The sequence below is a fragment of the Babylonia areolata genome, chromosome 23 (assembly GCF_041734735.1).
Source record: "Babylonia areolata isolate BAREFJ2019XMU chromosome 23, ASM4173473v1, whole genome shotgun sequence".
Taxonomy (NCBI): Eukaryota; Metazoa; Mollusca; class Gastropoda; order Neogastropoda; family Buccinidae; genus Babylonia; species Babylonia areolata.
This window is the reverse complement of record NC_134898.1, coordinates 45,591,341-45,611,340: the sequence shown is the minus strand read 5'-3', so window position 1 is coordinate 45,611,340 and position 20,000 is coordinate 45,591,341. Positions and strand designations below refer to the sequence as shown.

The following is a 20,000-nucleotide window of genomic DNA, read 5'->3' as shown; positions in this document are numbered from 1 at the left end:
CAAGAGAGATTGCAACAACAACAACAACAACAAAAGAAAAGAAGAAGAAAGAAAAATAAGCAGTATATAATAAAATACTATTTTTCAATCTTCTTCTTCTTCTTCTCCATTCGTGGGCTGCGGCAACTCCCAGGTTCACCCATGTACACGGGTGGGCCTTTAAGTGTACTACTTTTTAATCGATAGGGGTGTGTTTAAAAAGAACCAGTTTTATTGACAAAATATAATTTGACCAGTCAATCAAAATGCACTGTTCTAAAGAAAAAAAGAAGAAGAGAGAAACACATGCCAACATGCAACATTATAGTGATGGAGTCTCCCGTCGGGGTCCGACGGATGAGTGGGCAGGCAGGCTTATCTGTCAGTGTGTGTCCTCATATGGGAGAAGAGGCCGATTCTGGATGCGTAGCACTTCCCACAGGTGTTGCAAGGGAAAACGTCTCCAGAAGTTGAGCCCTGCTTCCCAAGTTCAGTCACGCTTCCGCTACTTTATGGCCAGCGTTGTCTTGTTTTAAAACGCCTTTGTGCCACTAGAGCACAGCATCCTCCAGCGAGAGCGGTCAAGGGCATCAGTTTCCCAGGAAGCGATGTCTATGTCACAGTCTTTGAGGTTTGTCTTCAAGGTGTCCTTGAAGCGCTTTCAGAGTCTTCCAAGTTCACGGTGGCCTTCCTTCGGCTGGCCATACAAAAGCATCTTCGGGATCCTGCTATCTGTCATGCTCTGTAGGTTTTCATCTTGGTGCTGAGCCTGATGCCTTTGTTGTTCCACAGCCTGTTTAGTGTTGAGTCTGCCAAAGGCAGAGCTGGCCTTGGCGATGCGCAGCATCACTTCTGCATCAAGGGCTCCGTTGCTGCATAGGGTGCTGCCCAGGTAGCAAAACTTGTCAGTCGACAGACTTGATCTCTGTGTCACTGATCTTGATTGCAGGTGGTGGGGAGGCACTGGCGTTCTGTGAGCTAGCTGGTTGGTACATGGACTCGGTCTTGCTGAAGCTGATGGTGAGTCCAAAGCGCCTGCAGGAGGTTGAGAACCTGTCCATAATGAACTGCATGTCCTCATAGGTGTGTGCAGCAAGAGTGCAGTCATCAGCGAAGAGGAACTCTCTCATCAGTGCCTCAAACACCCTGGACCTGGCGTGTAGTCGCCACAAGTTAAAAAGTTTGCCATCTGTGCGAAACTGAATGTAGATGCCCCGGTCACAGTCTTGGAAGGCGTCAATCAGCATGGCCGAGAAGAGAATGGAGAACAGTGTGGGTGCCAGGACGCAGCCCTGCTTCACTCCATTTACCACAGGGAACGGATCCGACATGTCAGTATTTTCCTGTACTGGTGTATGGCAAACACCATGTCACATGTTCCCCTGCCTGAGCAGAAGCTGCACTGTGCTTCAAGGATGACTATGTTGGAGACATGGTCAACATTGTAGTGGCAACATTAGAAAATAATATGTTATTAGTTACAGACTAACCCCAGAAATCAAACGTGCACCTAACATGAATGCCTTTAAAAAGCTTATTGATGACAACAATGTCATAAAGATAACAATGTTTGATGGTCAAAAGTGAGCCTGGGCTTGGGAGTACCAGACCAAAAAAACCAACAACAACAACAACAAAAAAAAACAAAATGAAAACTGATGGGGTGTATAAAGTCGCAAGGCTATGATGCTTGGCATCGCTCCTAACCTGAACCTGAACCTGATGGGAACTTGCACAGTTTTCTTCTCAGGGGCATGGTGAAATGGTGCTGATTTTCAGCACATAGCGGTGTGTGTAGCCAGTGTAATGAGCTCCACTAAAATCAATAGCCGAGTGGATAAAGCATTGGATTTTCAATCTGAGGGTCCTGGGTTGAAATCTTGGTGACGGCGCCTGGTGAGTAAAGGGTGGAGATTTTTTTCCAATCTCCCAAGTCAACATGTGCAGACCTGACAGTGCCAGAACCCCCTTCGTGTGTATATGCACGCAGAAGATCAGATACACTCGTTAAAGATCCTGTAATCCATGTCAGCTTTCGGTAACAAGAACATGCCCAGCATGCACATCCCCAAAAATGGAATATGGCTGCCTACACTGTGAATGGGGTAAATAAACAGAACGGCCATACACGTAAATTGTTACATGTCTGTCTGGGTGTGCATGGGTGCGTGCCTGAAATCTGATTGAATGACACAGGAAACGAATGATGAGCGCCCAGTCGCAGACGTCAGTCGGCTCTACCCAGGTAGGCAGCCTGTTGTGTAAATGACCCAATGTTTGTAAAGCGCCTAGAGCTTGAATAGTCTCCGACTGAAGATAGGTGCTATGTATCCATATTAATCAATCAATGTGTAGCCAATGTAATGAGTTCCACAAATAAACAGAGGTGCTTTCTTGTACTCACACTTTCATTCTTTACTCTGAGAAAACTAGTTATCATTTATTAACCAGATATTGACATTTTTGGCTGGAACATTAATTTTTTTAACACATTCTTCTGGTTGCACCTGAAGCAACCATGTATGTCTAGTCAATTGAGAGGCCAGTGGCAGATCAAACATGTAATATGTATGATTCATAAATATCATCTTTTGATTTTTTTTTATCATTTCAAGAAAATATACCAGCTTTTATGAAGGGGTCCTTAACTTTTTTTTTGTAAGGTCTGTAAGTCTGTGGAAGACAGTTTTGTTTGTTGTGTTTTGGTTTTTTTAGCTGCCCCATCATCTGCACCTTTCAGTGGCATTACTCCTATGCCCCTCATTCTAAGTCCCCCCCATACATATGGCCACACCCAGGTTTGTCTGTCACAGTCTCAGCATCGGCAGTCCACAACGAACTATATATCGATGTTAGGTCGCCAGGAGGCCACATACTGGGTCACCTCCATGGTGTTCAGTAGTGCCTGTTCTGATTTAAATTAACGTAGTGTGAAAGAGAGTTGGAAGAGGGGTTAAAAATGGATATTGGGCAACCGATCTAACTGGACATAAAAAGAGGTGTGTTTTGTTTTGAATGATTTTATTTCAGTGGCGAAAGGATGATAAATCAAACCCTTAAACTGTTGTCATCAGATTTTCTTTTTCTTTTCTCTTAATTTATTTTATTTCTGAGGATGATGGGGTGTGTATGGAATGGGCTGTGGCCTTTCGGTAGGGTTATTTACTTGACAGGTTCATTTCTGTTTGTTTTTTTGTTTCATTGTATTTTCACTTTTTGTTGTTGTTGTTTTCTTGATGTTGTCAGTCTTGTGTGGGTAAACCTTACTTTAAATACAAAGAAGAAATAAAGAAAGGAAAACGATAACTCTCTCTCCATCTCTCTTTCACTCATTTGCACACACACACACACACACACACACACACATACGCACGCACACACTCACACACAGTGAAATAAAAGAAAAAAAGGAAATTCAACAAGAAATGAAAATAGTGAAAAACATGTCTCAGAAACTGTTTCATTTATTTCTGGTCACTATTGATTACACATAATCATTTGAACAATTAAACTCATAATCATTTGGACAAGTAAACGGAGACATTTGGAACATATGGCAAGTTATCATTTTCATTTACTCATACATCTACTCATTTTACCAATGTGTGAGGTGGGGGTTGGTTAGTATTGAAGAGGTGAAAACGAACCCCCAAATACCAACATTTTAAATAAAATAAAACAGATATGTACAAATAGTACAAAAATATCAGTTCATCGTCAATCTGAATACAAACCGATCATCAAAAAAATATATAATGAATAGCACACATCATACTGAATTCCAGTTTACTATAAATAATAAAGTAAATCACATAACAAATTCACAGCAGAATAAATAACAAAAAATTTTAAAGCAAAATCCATCGCATCACACAAATACCTATTGTAGATCTATATCTGAGCATGAATCAATACTGTTCATATCATTTCTTAAACGCAAATAATCCTTGTAGTCAATAACTCATGAAATAAAAGACTGGTTGATTGAGTGATTGTTTCAACGCTGTATTTGGGACTTGGCATAGCTAGATTTTCATGTACATATAAAACATACATGGAAATACATTTCTACATTCAAAACTACTTCCAACAAACTAAGCTTTTCAAAGATTGACATATAATGCTCTGTGGATTTGAAAGCCATTTTACATCACTGAGCATGAAGAATAATTCACCAAAACACCACCTCCACAAGCAGTCCACAAGTTCAAACAGGCAAAAATAATACAAGGTAATAAGCAGTCATCATCTTACAGTCACAACCATGATCTAATCTAAGACAATCATTATACTGACTAATAATAAAAATGCACATGAAACAACCCCTGGGAATGGGAAAGTTGACTCAAAAAAATTCCACAGTAAAATGCATTTTGACAGGTAAGCAATTATATGCATAATTATAGCCCAAACCATCCTGCAAGGAACTGTAGAGGGAGGACGCAGACGGGGACGGCACTGAGAGAAAGAGCTGGTCCGACAATGTCAAGGAACGGACCAAAATGACGATGCCAGATCTCCTCATGACAGCTGCCAACAGAACGGCGTGGCGAGCTATGACATCTTCCTCATGTCCCCCCAACGACCCCAGCGGTCGAGGGAATGAGTGAGTGAGTGAGCGAGTGAGCCAGAAACAGGAAGGAAAATAAATGTGATACTGGACTAGATTACATGATTAAGACAAAGGAGTGTGACCTTTTGATTTCTTTTTTTTTTTTCTTCTGCAAGACAATATATATATATATTTTTTTTTTACCCCACACCACATGGTCCACTCAAAAAAGTAAGACTTGATGACACATATCAAACCTAAATCACCAAATATGAAACTGGTTAAAACACGGACAACACAAACACGAAAAGAAGAAAACAACTTTACATATCTGTTTACCTATCGAGGTGTGTTTTTCTGATGAAATTAATCAGTGATGACAACAGTAACAAGTGTTCCTTCTGCATTTTACTGCACATTCCATGAACTGGATTATAAAATAACTACTCATATTAATGTTAAAGAAATGAAATTCTCAAATATATGCTATACCACATCTGCTAGGCAGATGCCTGACCAGAGGCATAACCTAGCTCACTTAGTCAGGCCTTGAGTGCCTGTGTGTGTGTGTATATATATATATTTGTGTATCTATCAGAGTGGGTTTTGCCAGAGGACAACATTCTCATTGCCATGGGTTCTTTTTCAGTGCACCAAGTGCATGCTGCAAATCGGACCTCGGTTTGTCGTCTCATCTGAATGACTCGACACTCAGTTTGATTTTCCAGTCAAACTTGGGAGAAAGAGCAAGAGTGGGATTTGAACCCAGACCCTCACGGATTCTCTGTATTGGCAGAGGAGCATCTTAACCATTCTGTAAAGAAATGAAAAAAAAAAAAAGAATTTTTTTAAACACCACAAAAAATTAATGAATCCAGCACCCTTTCAATACAATGATGGTGAAACAAATCAAAGCACATCACTTTTTCCAACGCTTTTTAAAGTCTTTCATACACTGATTAAAATAGATCTGACTACACAGACCACAATGAAACAAGAACAACAAAACATCAAAATGAAACTGAAAGACAACAAAGGAAAGACTAGAAAGCTCCACATACGGCAAACTCCACACATGCCACAAACTCATGAGACATGTGTTCAAAGGTAGGTCTTCAAACACTACACACTCTCCCGCTTGATCCTCACCCTGACGGGCGCAATAGCCGAGTGGTTAAAGTATTGGACTTTCAATCTGAGGGTCCCGGGTTCAAATCTCGGTAACGGCGCCTGGTGGGTAAAGGGTGGAGATTTTTCCGATCTCCCAGGTCAACATATGTGCAGACCTGCTAGTGCCTGAACCCCCTTCATGTGTACACACACAGAGAAGATCAAATACGCATGTTACAGATCCTGTAGTCCAAGTCAGTGCTCGGTGGGTTATGGATAGAAGAACATACCAAGCATGCACATCCCCGAAAGTGGAGTATGACTGCCTACATGGTGGGGTAAATAATAAAAACACTTATACACGTAAAATGTTACGTGTCTGTATGAGTATGTATGTGTGTGTGACTGAAACCTGATTGAACGACACAGGAAACAAATGATGGGCACCCAATGGCAGCTGTCAGTCGGCTCTACCCAGCTAGGCAGCCTGTTGTACAAATGAAGCTGTGTTTGTAAAGTGCTTAGAGCTTGGTCTCCAACCAAGGATAGGCACTATATAACTATCCAGATCATTCATCATTCATTCATCTTTTTCTTCTCTTTTCTTTCCTTTTTCTAATTATTTTTAAAACCATATTGATCTTATGTTCAGCAGTCAAGGGGTTGAAACAAAGAACATAATGATAACGATAATAATGGACATTTATATAGCGCGTTTCTCCAGAAATACTACTCAAAGCGCTTTACATTTCGTTCCTCACTCGCCACCTCTCCACCAATACTCCTCTCCACCCGCACCTCCACACCCTCCACACACGGAAGCATGTGCCAGAAAACACTCACGCAAGTGAACATTGGAAACCACCCAACCACCCTCCCACCCATGGCACCCTCCAGAAAACGCATCCCTGCAACACGCACTCAGGCACGCACACACACAAACAAATGCACAGACGCTCACCAGCATCCCGCCACACACACACACACGGCAAACAGCCTCTCCACAACAAAACCTGCGTCCCAAACCAACATCAAGCATTGTCAACACAGCGCCGTCAGGCCTGCGTGTCAAGTCTGCAAAGACTGATATTCTGTCAGTCACCTTTTCCACTCCAAAAAACAGGAAGCAAGCAATAAAAGAGTGTGGTGTGTGTGTGTGTGGGAGGGAGGGGGGGGGGGGCAAGATGTGCAATGCGGTTTGGCTGACTGAAATGGAGAGGCACGTAAATTTCAGTAATCTGTATATTTGTATATAGCTATTTCCATTTGGTGCCATTTAATTTATCTTTTTATTTTCTATTCATTTTATTTGTTTGTTGTTTTCTTCTTATGTTGGACATGTGCTGCTGCCAAAAAGAAAATCTCTGTACCAAAGTATAGACAATAAAGTTTGTGTATTGTGTATTGTATACAAGCGGCACTTTCCATTTCATTTTGCCTACCAGTCTTTCCACTCCATACTCCATTGACACTCCTCACAATGTTTGGAGCATACAAAATTTTGTTTCAGAATTGATTCTTTCCATGTATCATTCATCAGCTGATATATATATATATATATATATAAAACCAATGGACAAAAACAAAACAAACAATCAAACAAAAAAGTCTATTTTTACCAGTTCTCTCCAGGGAGACAATTCAAATGCTTATAGTAATACTGAGGTCTTCAGTTCATGGTTTACATTAAGTAGTAATATACTGTTCTTTATCAGCTGTTACTGTCTCATGTAGCCACATGATATCATTAATATTTTGGGAGTGTAAGAATGGTGTGTGGCTGTGTGTGTGTGTGTGTGTGTACAAGAGACACAAAAAGAGGAAGAAAATCACATGTATATCAATCAACAATATAAACAATTTTAAATTAAATAACCCTTCTTTGGCATCTTATACATACGCTCAGCATCTTCTGAAGACTTCCTGACATTCACATGTGACTGTGAGGGTCAGACAGACCAGCAAACTCACACATACACCAGGGAAGGCACATTTTCACACACACACACACACACACTCTCTCTCTCTCTCTCTCTCTCTAACTCACACACACACACACAAACACATACACACACTCACTCACACACACATGCACACAGACACACCCTCACCCCCCCGCACACACACACACACACCAACAGAAAAATGCTCACAAATATACAAAGAACTTCATGCATGTATACACATATAAAACACACACACACACACACACACACACACACAGAGGAAAATCCTCTTACATGTAATATAAAGAACTAATGCATGCATATGAACACAAATGCACACACAGACACAGACACGCACGCGTACACATGCACACACACACACACACACACTGCAAAGTCACAAATCTGTGCTCACACTCCGTCATGTATGCACACTTGAGCACATTCATGAAGGAATACAGGACTGTGGTTGATACACATGGACTATCCCATCCCATGCACAGTCAGCAAGCTGAAACAGACAATAATGTTTTGGGTTTTTTTTTCCCCTCTCTGATACACTGACAAAAAGAGATATACATTGTTTTTGGTTTTTGTTGACCTCTGTGGTATACACATACAGACGCAGTCACACACACACACACACACACACACACAAAAGCATGCATACACACACACACACACACACACACACACACAGAAGCACCCATACACACACACACACACAGAGGCATACACACAGAGGCACACACAAACACACACACACACACACACACACACACACACACACACACACACAAAAAAAAAAGGAAGGAAAAACACACTCACACACAGAGAGAAAAAAAATATCACAGTGTGAACGTTCAGATCACGGTGAAGCCCCAAACCAAACTGTGAAAGATCAGAAGGCAAAAAAAGTTTATCAGAAGTTTGTCACAGCACGACACCATGGCAGACTTCTGATCCAGTGCTGACAAGTAATCAGGCTCAAGGCTCCACTCTGTCAAGGTGTTTCATGCTGAGGAAAGGCACTTAACTCAAGATTTTCCTCAATCAACCCACGTATTCTTCTTCTTCCTCGTTCATGGGCTGCAACACCCATGTTCACTCGTATACATGTACACGAGTGAGCTTTTACATGTATGACCGTTTTTACCCTGCCATGTAGGCAGCCATACTCCGTTTTCAGGGGTGTGCAAGCTGGGTATGTTCTTGTTTCCATAACCCACCAAACGCTGACATGGATTACAGGATCTTTAACGTGCGTATTTGATCTTCTGCTTGCGTATACACGCAAAGGGGGTTTCAGGCACAAGCAGGTCTGCACGTATCTTGACCTGGGAGATCTGGAAAAATCTCCACCCTTTACCCACCAGGCGCCGTTACCGAGATTCGAATCCAGAACCCTCAGATTGATAGACCAACAGCTTTATCCACTCGGCTATTGCGCCCGTCAACCCATGTATGAATGGGTACCTACTTTCAGTTGAGGAAGGTTAAAATGGAAATGAGGAGAGGATTGGGCCCCACCTTCCTATGCTGAACCCAAGACTCAACAGATACAAAATCAATTCCTGAGTGGCTGTTAAAGGCTATGAGAAACCTTTTGGCTTTCCGTTTAACCTATTGTAGCATGCAGAACAACAACAACAACAACAACAAAAACCCAGAAAACTTCTACTCTGAGCCATGGAGAAAGAGGCCTGACCATAAGCAAACCTTTTTTTCTTTTTCTGTTTCTCCCTGTCTGCATCTTACTCTGTGTGTGTGTGTGTGTGTGTGTGTGTGTGTGTGTGTGTGTGTGTGTTGTTTTGTTGTTGTTGTTTGTGTGTGTGTGTGTGTGTGTGTGTGTGTTTATGTGTGTTTGTGTGTGTGTGTGTGTGTGTGCATGTATGCTTTTGTTCGTGTGCATCTGTGTGCATGTACTTTGTGTGTGTGTGTGCATATATGAGCCTGTCAGACAGTTAACAATCCCATAAAGATCCTTTTCAACAAATATCTATTTCCTATGACATCGTCAAAATCATTAAGGAGACGCCTAATGCAGTTTGACTGCCACTGTCTCTTATTCAAAACTAAAAAAAAATGGAAACCTGGCACTGCATCTCTCAAGCCTTATTGTTCCAGGATAAATCATGAGAGTACCTCCATCCCCATCATCTTCGAAATATGACAGAAAACAAAATGTTACGTCCCTGTCAACATTTTTTTTAAACCTAAATCAACTCCCTTAGTAGAATCTTTGCCCCCACCCCCACCCCATGATCATTGAAATGTTATGGAAAACAAAAAATGTCACAAAATCTGGGGCACAGAAAAAAACAACAACAAAAAAACAAGACAGGCAAGGCCTTCAAGACTCACTTGTGATAAATTAAGTCCCCTAGCATTAATTACAGAGTAATTTCCCTTTTTTACTATCTGCTCCAAAACGTTTGCAAAATAAATAAAAATTCCATTCTTAGCAAAAGAAGTTCCTGTTTGAACAAAAAATGATAATAATGACTCCTCTTGTTGTTGTGTCAGAATAAGAGGTCAAAGTGCCAAGTTTAGAGAATACAAAAAATATAAACAGTAAATGCAGTTTGCAAAAATTAGGCTTCTTTTTTTAATTTTTTTGTGCCCATCCCAGAGGTGCAATATTGTTTTAAACAAGATGACTGGAAAGAACTGAATTTTTCCTATTTTTATGCCTAATTTGGTGTCAACTGACAAAGTATTTGGAGAGAAAATGTCAATGTTAAAGTTTACCACGGACACACAGACAGACACACACACAGAGACAACCAAACACCGGGTTAAAACATAGACTCACTTTGTTTACACAAGTGAGTCAAAAAAAAAAAAAAAAAAAAAAAAAAACAGAAAAGAAAAAAAGGAAACTGGGAGAGGCAGAGCTGTGTACCTGTCCAGGCACATGGAGGTTGAAGTCCAGCCCATACACAAACTCTGTGTGGTGCTCCACCACTTCCAGCATCTTCTCCCGCGCCGTGTCCCACACCCTGTTTCACACACATACTGTTACGTACGCACACATGCGTGCTGTTGTGCACACACACACACACACACACAGACAAAAAAACAACAACATATACACACACATGCATGCCATTGTGCACACACACACACACACACACACACACACAGAGACAAAAAAACAACAACATATACACACACATGCGTGCTGTTGTGCACACACACACACACACACACAATAAAACAACACACACACGCACATATGCGTGACGTCGTGCATACACACACACACACACACACAAAAAAAAAAACATATACGCACACATGCGTGCCGTTGTGCACACACACCCACACACACACACACAAAAAAAAACAACCAAACAACAACAACATATACACACACATGTGTGCCAAAGTGCCCACACACACACACACACACACACAATAAAACAACACACACACGCACATATGCGTGACGTCGTGCACACACACACACACACACACATATATATACACATGGGTACCGTCGTGCACACACACACACACACACACAAACACATACGCACACATGCATACCGTCGTGCAAGCACGCACACACACACACATACACACACACATACGCACACATGCCTGCTGTCGTGCACACACACATACACACACACATACACACACACACACAATTAAACAATCAAACATACACATTCAAATACACACACACACATATAACTTGCTTCACAGTCCTGTTGGACATTTGTTTTTTTATTTTCCCCCCACCATGCTTATATCTTATATTAGGCTCCTTTAGGCCTGTATATATTTTTTTTTTTCCCAGTCTAAAATCACACAATGTGAATAGATGTTAAATCAAAGAACACACATACACATATCATAGCTTGTAATCACTGTTCATCAAATTGGGTTTTGGATCTTTCGTTTCACCAAGTGTAAATGATTAGGTAAGGGACACAACTCTCAATCAACGTCCTGGCAACTTGACGACATAGTTTGGGCACAGTTCACCCTTTTTTTGTTTTGTTTTTTGGGTTGTTTTTGTTACAAATTTTGTTTATGATTATAGCTCCGGGGGGAGTGATAGCCCTGATGGCCATAAACCATGGCTAGATAGACATGCTTCACTTCTTTTAAAGTATACAGTGCTTTTGACCTTGACAATATTCAGAATGATTGTTTTTGTAAGCGTTGACAGGTGGTGAAACTGACTGTGAATGATTTATGCAAACTGTCATTCTTTTAGTTTTTGAATCACAAAAAAATGAAACAAAATAAAATTAATCAAAAAAAAAAAAAAAAACCTCAAAAAAGAGATACTGCTAAAACCTCAAAGGCAGAGGAGGGTGCAAAGGCTGCAAATCTTCGCAGCACTGAAAAGTTTAATGAACACAAAAATTATGAGACAGTATCATACAAACCAACGTCACATCTTACCTTACTGAAAAGTCATACGAGCTAGAGGCTATACATGTTGCCATGAATGGGGACGTCTGCAAAAAGGAACAAAAAGAACCAAAATAATGAAACTGAGGTAGGCAACAACAAAAAAAAGAAAAAAAAAAAAAAAAAAGCTTCAAAGCAAGCCATACATCAGCCCCCATCTCTCTCGCTCGCTCTCTGTCTCCTTATTTGCCTCTCTCACTCTCTCTGACAACCCCCTCTCCATCTCTTTCTCTCTCCCTCCCTCCCTCTTCCCCATTTGTCTGCCTAGTATTCTCCCTGTTCCCCCAAACCTCTCTCTCTTTCCCTCTTTTTCTATCTGTATCTCTCCATTTCTTTCTCTCTCTCTCTTTTTTTTTTTTTTTTTTTTTTTGAGCTAGATGTAATCCCCCCCCCCCACTCCCAACCCCCCCCCCCTCCCCCAAAGAAAAAAAAAATATATATATATATCTTTCTACATGTATCACTCAATGTTTATGTGTCTATTACGCTCGAAAATAAACAATAATGTCTTGTCTAAACAATTTTTTTTTTAATGAACTTGTCAAACACTAGCTAAAGTTGTTTTTTCTTTAAAGGAGAAAATGGAGGAAAAAATTGTCAAACATACATTCTTTTCAAGACCATGCTATGTAATTAGATATAACTTCTTTTTTTTTAAGTAATTTTTTTCATTTTGTTGTTTCCGCAGCTCCAAGCTGTGCTTAGGAGCCATTTATGTTGGACATTTTAAAGTTTCTATAACATACTGAAACGAACTGAGAATTCTTTAACTCACTCAGTACGGCCAGTCCTCTCTTCTCCACTACACAGACCCCTCGGATGTCCAGTGGGTGTCTGAATGACCCAACCTTTAGCTTCCGTCGTCAGAACTGTGGTATTCTTTGTCAACATTCACCTCTTCAGTATAAGAGCCTTCCGCTTGCAATATTTTGATGATGGTAATTGGGCTGAAACGCTATTAACGTCGTCTCTTTCGCCGTTCGTATGGAGAGAGTTAAACCTGCCCATTCATCATGGGTCAGAAAGGAACCAGTTACGTCCTTTAACTCTTTCACCACCATAGGCAACTTTAGCTGACTAGACAGTGCACCGCCATAGGTGACTTTTGTCGACATTGAGCGTCTTGTTAGTAAGACCATTTTTCACACTGTAACAAAGCTCGACAGCTGCAGCCAGTTTCCTGCCAATAGAACAATGACTAAACTTTGCCCCCTGACCAAGTTTGAAGTGAACAGGCCCACTGTGTTGTTCTGACATGAACTGACACCTGTGACTGAGAGCATTGTTTCTAAAATGTTTGGCACTGTGGAGTGTTTTTCACACAGAAACTTCGCAGTGAAAGAGTTCAAGGTTATAACTCTTTTCATGCTCCAGGACATTCTCAAGCTTCTCACTGGCAAAGTATGGAACAATTTCAGAATGCCTATCTTCAAAAACAAACAAATATATAGGTCCGACCTTCTTGACCTACAGGAAAGGACTGTGCCTCTATGGAAAGTACGTATCTCTACTGACCCATAATGCTGTAAAGAAAACGTTCAAACCTAGTCACTGTATACAGCTTTAACCCCTTGACTGCTGTTGATTAGTATGCTTGTCAGAGAAGGGCCGTCATCTCACAGAGAGTAGAGTGATGGCCTAGAGGTAACGCGTCCGCCTAGGAAGCGAGAGAATCTGAGCGCGCTGGTTTGAATCACGGCTCAACCGCTGATATTTTCTTCCCCTCCACTAGACCTTAAGTGGTTGTCTGGATGCTAGTCATTCGGATGAGATGATAAACCAAGGTTCTGTGTGCAGCATGCACTTAGCGCACATAAAAGAACCCATGGCAACAAAAGGGTTGTTCCTGGCAAAATTCTGTAGAAAAATCCATTTCGATAGGAAAAACAAATAACACTGCATGCAGGAAAAAATACAAAAAAATGGGTGGCGCTGTAGTGTAGCGACGCGCTCTCCCTGGGGAGAGCAGCCTGAATTTCACACAAAGAAATCTGTTGTGACAAAAAGAAAAATATGATACAATACAATAACTGAACATACAGATCATGATCTCAGTCACCTTTCTTAATTTGGACTACTCCCTACTGTACACGGCATTACTTTTATTCAGCAAAAAAAAATCATTCATTGGCACCATTTAGAAATACATTAAAAGTAGAAAATTTACTTTAGATTCATGCCACACTGATCCATAAGAAGAAGGAAGGTGGTAGAATGGTTAAGACGCTTATCTCATTCGGATTCAGATGATAAAAAGAGGTCCCGTGAGCAGTACATGCTTGGCGCACTGAAAAAGAGCCCAAGGCAACAATGGAGTTGTCCTCTGGCAAAATTGTGTAGAAGAAATCCACTCTGATAGGTATACAGATATAACATGCATGCACTCAAGGCCTGACTAAGTGTGTTAGGCCATGCTGCTGGTCAGGCATCTGCCTAGCAAGCAGATGAGGAGTGTATATGGATTTTGTCTGAGCGCAGTAATGCTTTCTTGTGAAACTGAAACTCACTGCCATCACAATTCACCAAGTTTCAGCAGTCAAGGGATTAATGGCACCAGCAGTAATCAAATCTGTACAGAATTTTATCTGACCAATAAAGGAGAAGGAACGAATCTCTCCGCAAAATAAAATTTAGTTCAGCACTTGTCACTAGTTTGGCACTGAAGAACATCTGGAGCTCCAAGGTGTTGTCAATTAGCATGAAGATCAGGCTGTTCAACTGCAACGTCAAGTCAGTCCTTCTGTATGGAGCAGAGACATGGAGGACAACAAAGACCACCATCAGGAAAGTGCAGACCTTCATCAACAGCTGCCTGAGAAGGATCCTCCAGATACGCTGGCCCAACACTATCAGCAACGCAGACCTGTGGCAGCGTACCAACCAGCTGCCAGCCGAAGACGAGATTCGGCGCAGAAGATGGAGATGGATCGGGCACACCCTGAGGAAGCCAGACAGTAACATCACCAGGCAGGCACTGAAATGGAAACCCCAGGGCAAACGGAAGAGAGGAAGGCCAAGAAACATCTGGCGACGTGACCCCGAGGCAGACACCAAGAAGATGGGGCACACCTGGAGACAATTAGAAAGGGCAGCCCAGGACAGAGGACTCTGGCGGACTGCTGTGAGCGGCCTATGCTCTGGGGGGAGTGATGGGCATAACTGACTGACTGACTTGTCATAATATAAATCTAGCTGAAATGATTATAACATCTCAGCCATACCCTTATTCTCTTGATGGCGTATCGGTGGCCTCGCATCTCACAAAACGGCAGATGTGGCGATCGAATGTCCCACCCTCTGATCAAACCATCTACGCCGCCTGAAAAGACCTGGTTCTGAAACAGAAGTTAAAACAGAAGACAGCTGCTTTTGTTGGTTTTTTGTTGTTGTTGTTGTTGTTCGTTTGTTTGTTTTTATGTAAAACAAATGGATCCTGCCAGGTATGTACCTACATTACTGGAATACCACAGAAACAAACAAACAAAATCTTCATCTTTCATTATGAAGCTCTGTGATTCAGTAATTATGAGACTGACAGGTGTCATGTCCTATGCTGTTATGTGTTCTGGCAAGAAGACATTGTCAAATCACTCATGCAAACTGGTCGAGACTGGCTAATCTGATTTCATTTGGAAAACAAAAAAGATACATTTTCATAGTTGGCTAAATGTTCGCTTATATATCTCTCACACTCACATGACAAAGAGTTTGTGCTTCTACCTGTATACTTAGCACCGGTGGTAAGAGCTTCAGAACCTTTTCTCACCCCAAAATGTCTGAAACCAGGATAAATCTTCATGTTTGAATAAATCTTTTCTGCCATTGTTTTGGAAACTTTGGAGAACAATGTGTGACATTTTTGATGGTCTGATACTAAATGTACAACTGTCTACTTTTGGTATCACTAAAATGAAGCACAAAAAAGTAAACACACACAAGCACACACAACAATCTCATGCACACACACACACACACACACACACACACACACACAAACACAGTTATATACACACCACCACCACTATCACCACACACACACACACACACACACACACACACACACAGTCATATACACACCACCACCACTATCACCACACATACACACAGACACACACACACACACACACACACACAGCAACAAGAGAAAGCAACAAGGAAATAATAAAAAGTAGAATGAATCATACACTATCATATTTACACCAGTCACACGACAGAATTTCTTCACTGTGGGCTTGGATCAGAACTGTGCAGTTATCTCCTCCTCGAATATCCCATACTCGAAGAGTTTTGTCCCCTAAAAAAAAAAAAGAAAAAAAAAGGCAATGTTTAATTCAGTCATTTGTGCATGTGTTCATATGCAGGTGTGTGTGTGTGTGTGTGTGTGTGTGTGTGTGTGTGGAGCAAAGGGGAGGGAGAGAGTAGACGTCTGTGAGTGATAGGAGAAATTCATTTGCGTGATCACCTTTCCTTGACATATATACATAATTCTACAAAATAATTTGCGTGGATGTGCTGCACACAGGCACACACACAAATACACGCACACAGACGCACACACGCCGAAACAACAGCTGAAACTGAATATCTTTACATTAATCTTTTCCATCTGACAATGTAGTATCAGTCCATTTGTTCTATCTGATCATCTAAACTTAATTTAAGCCAGAGAAAAGGCTCTGTTCAACGTTACAAACAAGAATATATCTTAAATTGAAACTATACGCTTTCTCTTTCTCTCACTCTCATGTACGTACACACACACACACACACACACAAATGAAAAAAATAAAAAATGGTGTTAACCCATTCAGCCCTTTAAGGTCTTCTGCCTGAGCAATCTTCCCAGCCTGCCATGTTTTGGCCTGGCTGCATCAACTGTAAGGGGTGCTTCACTTCAGGCACAAATTTATAGCAACCACTCGACCAATAGCTACCAAACTTCACACAATGATTGAAATATAATTTTGACACAAGTTGCTGAAGTCTCAAGATGAAGGATGCAATAGTTTACTTGGAACTTTGAATTAAAAACAGAAACAGTAAAATGTCAGCTTCTGTCGATGTTCAAGGTTGTTGATTGAAATGTCCGCCACTTTGTCTGGACCAGTTGCTAATCTTATCTCTTTCACTTTCCCAAGAATTATTGGAAGAATTATAAGACAAATCATCATTATCTGGGTCAAGAGTCCATCATAATTTCATTGAGCATTTACTGCGCAGTAAGCCTTCGACGTTTTACCATATCGATGTGGAAAACTGGATAAAAAACACACTAATAGTTCGATTTTGGAGCGAAACTTTGTGTGCCAGTGACGAAGGAAGTTAAGTTGGAGTTACTTCCCATACCTAGCAGTTTAATGCATAATAATGAGCTGACGAAACTGGTTTAAACAAACTGGTTTCTTTGCCCGCCTGTCAGGCGTGCCTGGTGGAGAATGGCGATCAGTGGCGCATGCCTCTCAGGCGGGCACAGGGTTGAATGAGTCAAAGACACACACACACACTGTCACCGTTGTTTGCAGATGCGAAGACATGCATTCCACTCTCTCTGTTCTTGTCCAAAGCCTTCACCCATAGAAACAAGACTATCTTTGGTTAATGATGCATGATTACATACTAATCTGCCCATCTATCTTTTGTCTTTTTCTGCTTCTTTCTGTCCCTCTGTGTGTGTGTGTGCGTGTGTGTGTGTGTGTGTGTGTGTGTGTGTGTCTTACAATGTCCTTTCTCTCTTTTCTACCCTTTGATTGCTTTACATATATTGCCGCTGTTCTTTATAATGGATGCTAACATAGAAGCCCCCCCCCCCCCCCCAACCCCCCCCCCCCCCCCCCCCCCCCCCCCCGCTCCCTTACCCCTGTTGTCACGGGCAGAAAGGCCTAAACAATAAACCATTCAGACTTCTTCAGACTTCAGACACACACACACACACACACACACACATTCAAGAGGGAAAAAGAAAATCATTATCCACCTGATGCAGAAGCGAACAGTCCAGGAACTTGTGGAGACCAAACGGCATCATACACAATGAAAGAGTGGCCAGCGAATGTTCTCAGGGACTGAGACTGATTAACATCCCACTGGAAATGAAAATTTCAAAGCTGAATATTAAAAAAAAAATGGTGTTAACCCAGTTCACCCACTCAGCTCTTTCAAATCTGTCCTTAAAACCCACCTCTTCCCAAAACAGCCTCCCTTCCCTGCCTCTTCCTTGTCTTTAGTTTCTCCAGTTTTAGAGTTATGCGTGCGTGAGAATGACTGGTGCGAAAGCGCTTAGATTTGTCTATGCACAAGATTCAGCGCTATATAAGTACCATTATTAATATTATTATTATTATTAAAAACTTATGTCTCAAACTGCACTGCAAAAAAAAAAACAAAAAACAACAACAAAAAAACAGCAGAATCAAAGTGAATAAAAGAAGCTAATAAAGAGGTTGTGGGAGTGAGCATACATACACAGTCATGCAACACACACACATACACACACACTCTCTCTCTCTCTCTCTCTCTTTCATGCATGCACACACAAACAGGTAGAAAAGCCGACAGAGAGTTTGTGTCATGAGTTCTTTCAGATTCTTTTTCTGTGGTTCTTTTGTCAATGTTGTGCTGGTTTTGTTATTGTTGTTGTTCTTGGCTCTCTTTTTAATGATCATATAAATTTTGCATTTCAACCTTTCAAAAATAACAACAACAACAACAAACAAGAGAGGCAAGGCCTTCAAGACTCACTTGTGATACACTTAAAAAAAAAAAAATTCAAGCTTTGTATGTATTGAGTATAATTTCAAAATGTAATGTTTAAGATGAGAAAGATCAGTTTAAAGCAAATTAACTCCCCTAGCATTACAGAGTAATTTCCCTTTTTTACTATCTGCACCAAAACGTTTGCAAAATAAATAAAACTTCCATGCTTAGCAAAAGAAGTCCCTGTTTGAACAAAAAATGATAATAATGACTGCTCTAGCTGTTGGGTCAGAATATCAGATCAAAGTGCCAAGTTTAGAGAATACAAAAAATATAAATATAACAGTAAATGCAGTTTGCATATAATTAGGCTTCATTCTTTATTTTTTTGTGCCCATCCCAGAGGCGCAATATTGTTTTATATAAGATGACTGTAAAGAACTGAAGTTTTCCTATTTTTATGCCAAATTTGGTGTCAAATGACAAAGTAGTTACAGAGAAAATGTCAATGTTAAAGTTTACCACGGACACACAGACACACAGACACACACACACAGACAACCGAGCACCGGGTTAAAACATAGACTCACTTTGTTTACACAAGTGAGTCAAAAACCATCTCCCTGTATATCTGTTTTTTAGGTAGAACTACATGTTACAAATCAGTGTTGGACACTCACCCTGATACCATCATCATAATCATTATTCATAATCTTACTTATTTTTTTTCCAAAGCATTCAACATGATTTATTCAGACCCTGCAGTTCACTGTCAGCATCAGATGACTGTAGTACAAACAGGAACCATTGACCTAACAGCCTCAACTGCACACGCTAGTGCACAGAAAACATGCAAAGGAATGAAGATAGCAGAATGGTTAAGGCCAGACACGGTAGTGAAATTTTGACCAAAATCATGAATTTTTGTGATTTTCGTTTTTTCGCATACTTTGCTTCTTCAACATCTAATCTTTATAGTCCATTCACCTGGGTACTATATTCACTTAAATAAAGCTTCAAACAGCATCAACATGTGCGATTTCTTGTGAGTACAAGCACATCTCTTTCTTTTCCTGTTTTCTCAGTTTTGTGTTTTGTCTTCGTAATACCATTTTTCAAAATGCTAATGCTCAAAAACTTTAAAAGATAGCATGTTCAAACTTGGTACTTTCTTTCTTTATGTATTCATCTTTATTATAGTGCAGTGGTTTGTATAGTACTTGTAAAAGAATGAATATACACTCATTTGAAAAACATTATGTCAAGGAATTTATACACATTTCAACAAA

At 40.7% G+C, this 20,000-nt stretch overlaps 1 protein-coding gene across 2 annotated transcripts in view; it reads right to left on the bottom strand.

The window, feature by feature from the left end:
- Positions 1–3,444: 3,444 nt before the first annotated feature.
- The window catches only part of LOC143298187 (peroxisomal targeting signal 2 receptor-like), a 22,293-nt gene continuing 5,737 nt past the window's right edge, over positions 3,445–20,000 (bottom strand). The window contains exons 5-11 of one of the 2 annotated variants that reach the window (XM_076610941.1): positions 17,993–18,101; positions 16,203–16,312; positions 15,240–15,353; positions 12,010–12,065; positions 10,493–10,589; positions 8,003–8,098; positions 3,445–4,509 (exon numbers count right to left, since the gene is read on the bottom strand). In XM_076610941.1, the coding sequence (XP_076467056.1) occupies positions 8,033–8,098; positions 10,493–10,589; positions 12,010–12,065; positions 15,240–15,353; positions 16,203–16,312; positions 17,993–18,101 (552 nt within the window). In that variant the 3' untranslated portion in view covers positions 3,445–4,509; positions 8,003–8,032. Of the gene's footprint in view, positions 8,099–10,492; positions 10,590–12,009; positions 12,066–15,239; positions 15,354–16,202; positions 16,313–17,992; positions 18,102–20,000 lie in introns of both variants that reach the window. The other variant, XM_076610940.1, reaches the window with a different exon arrangement.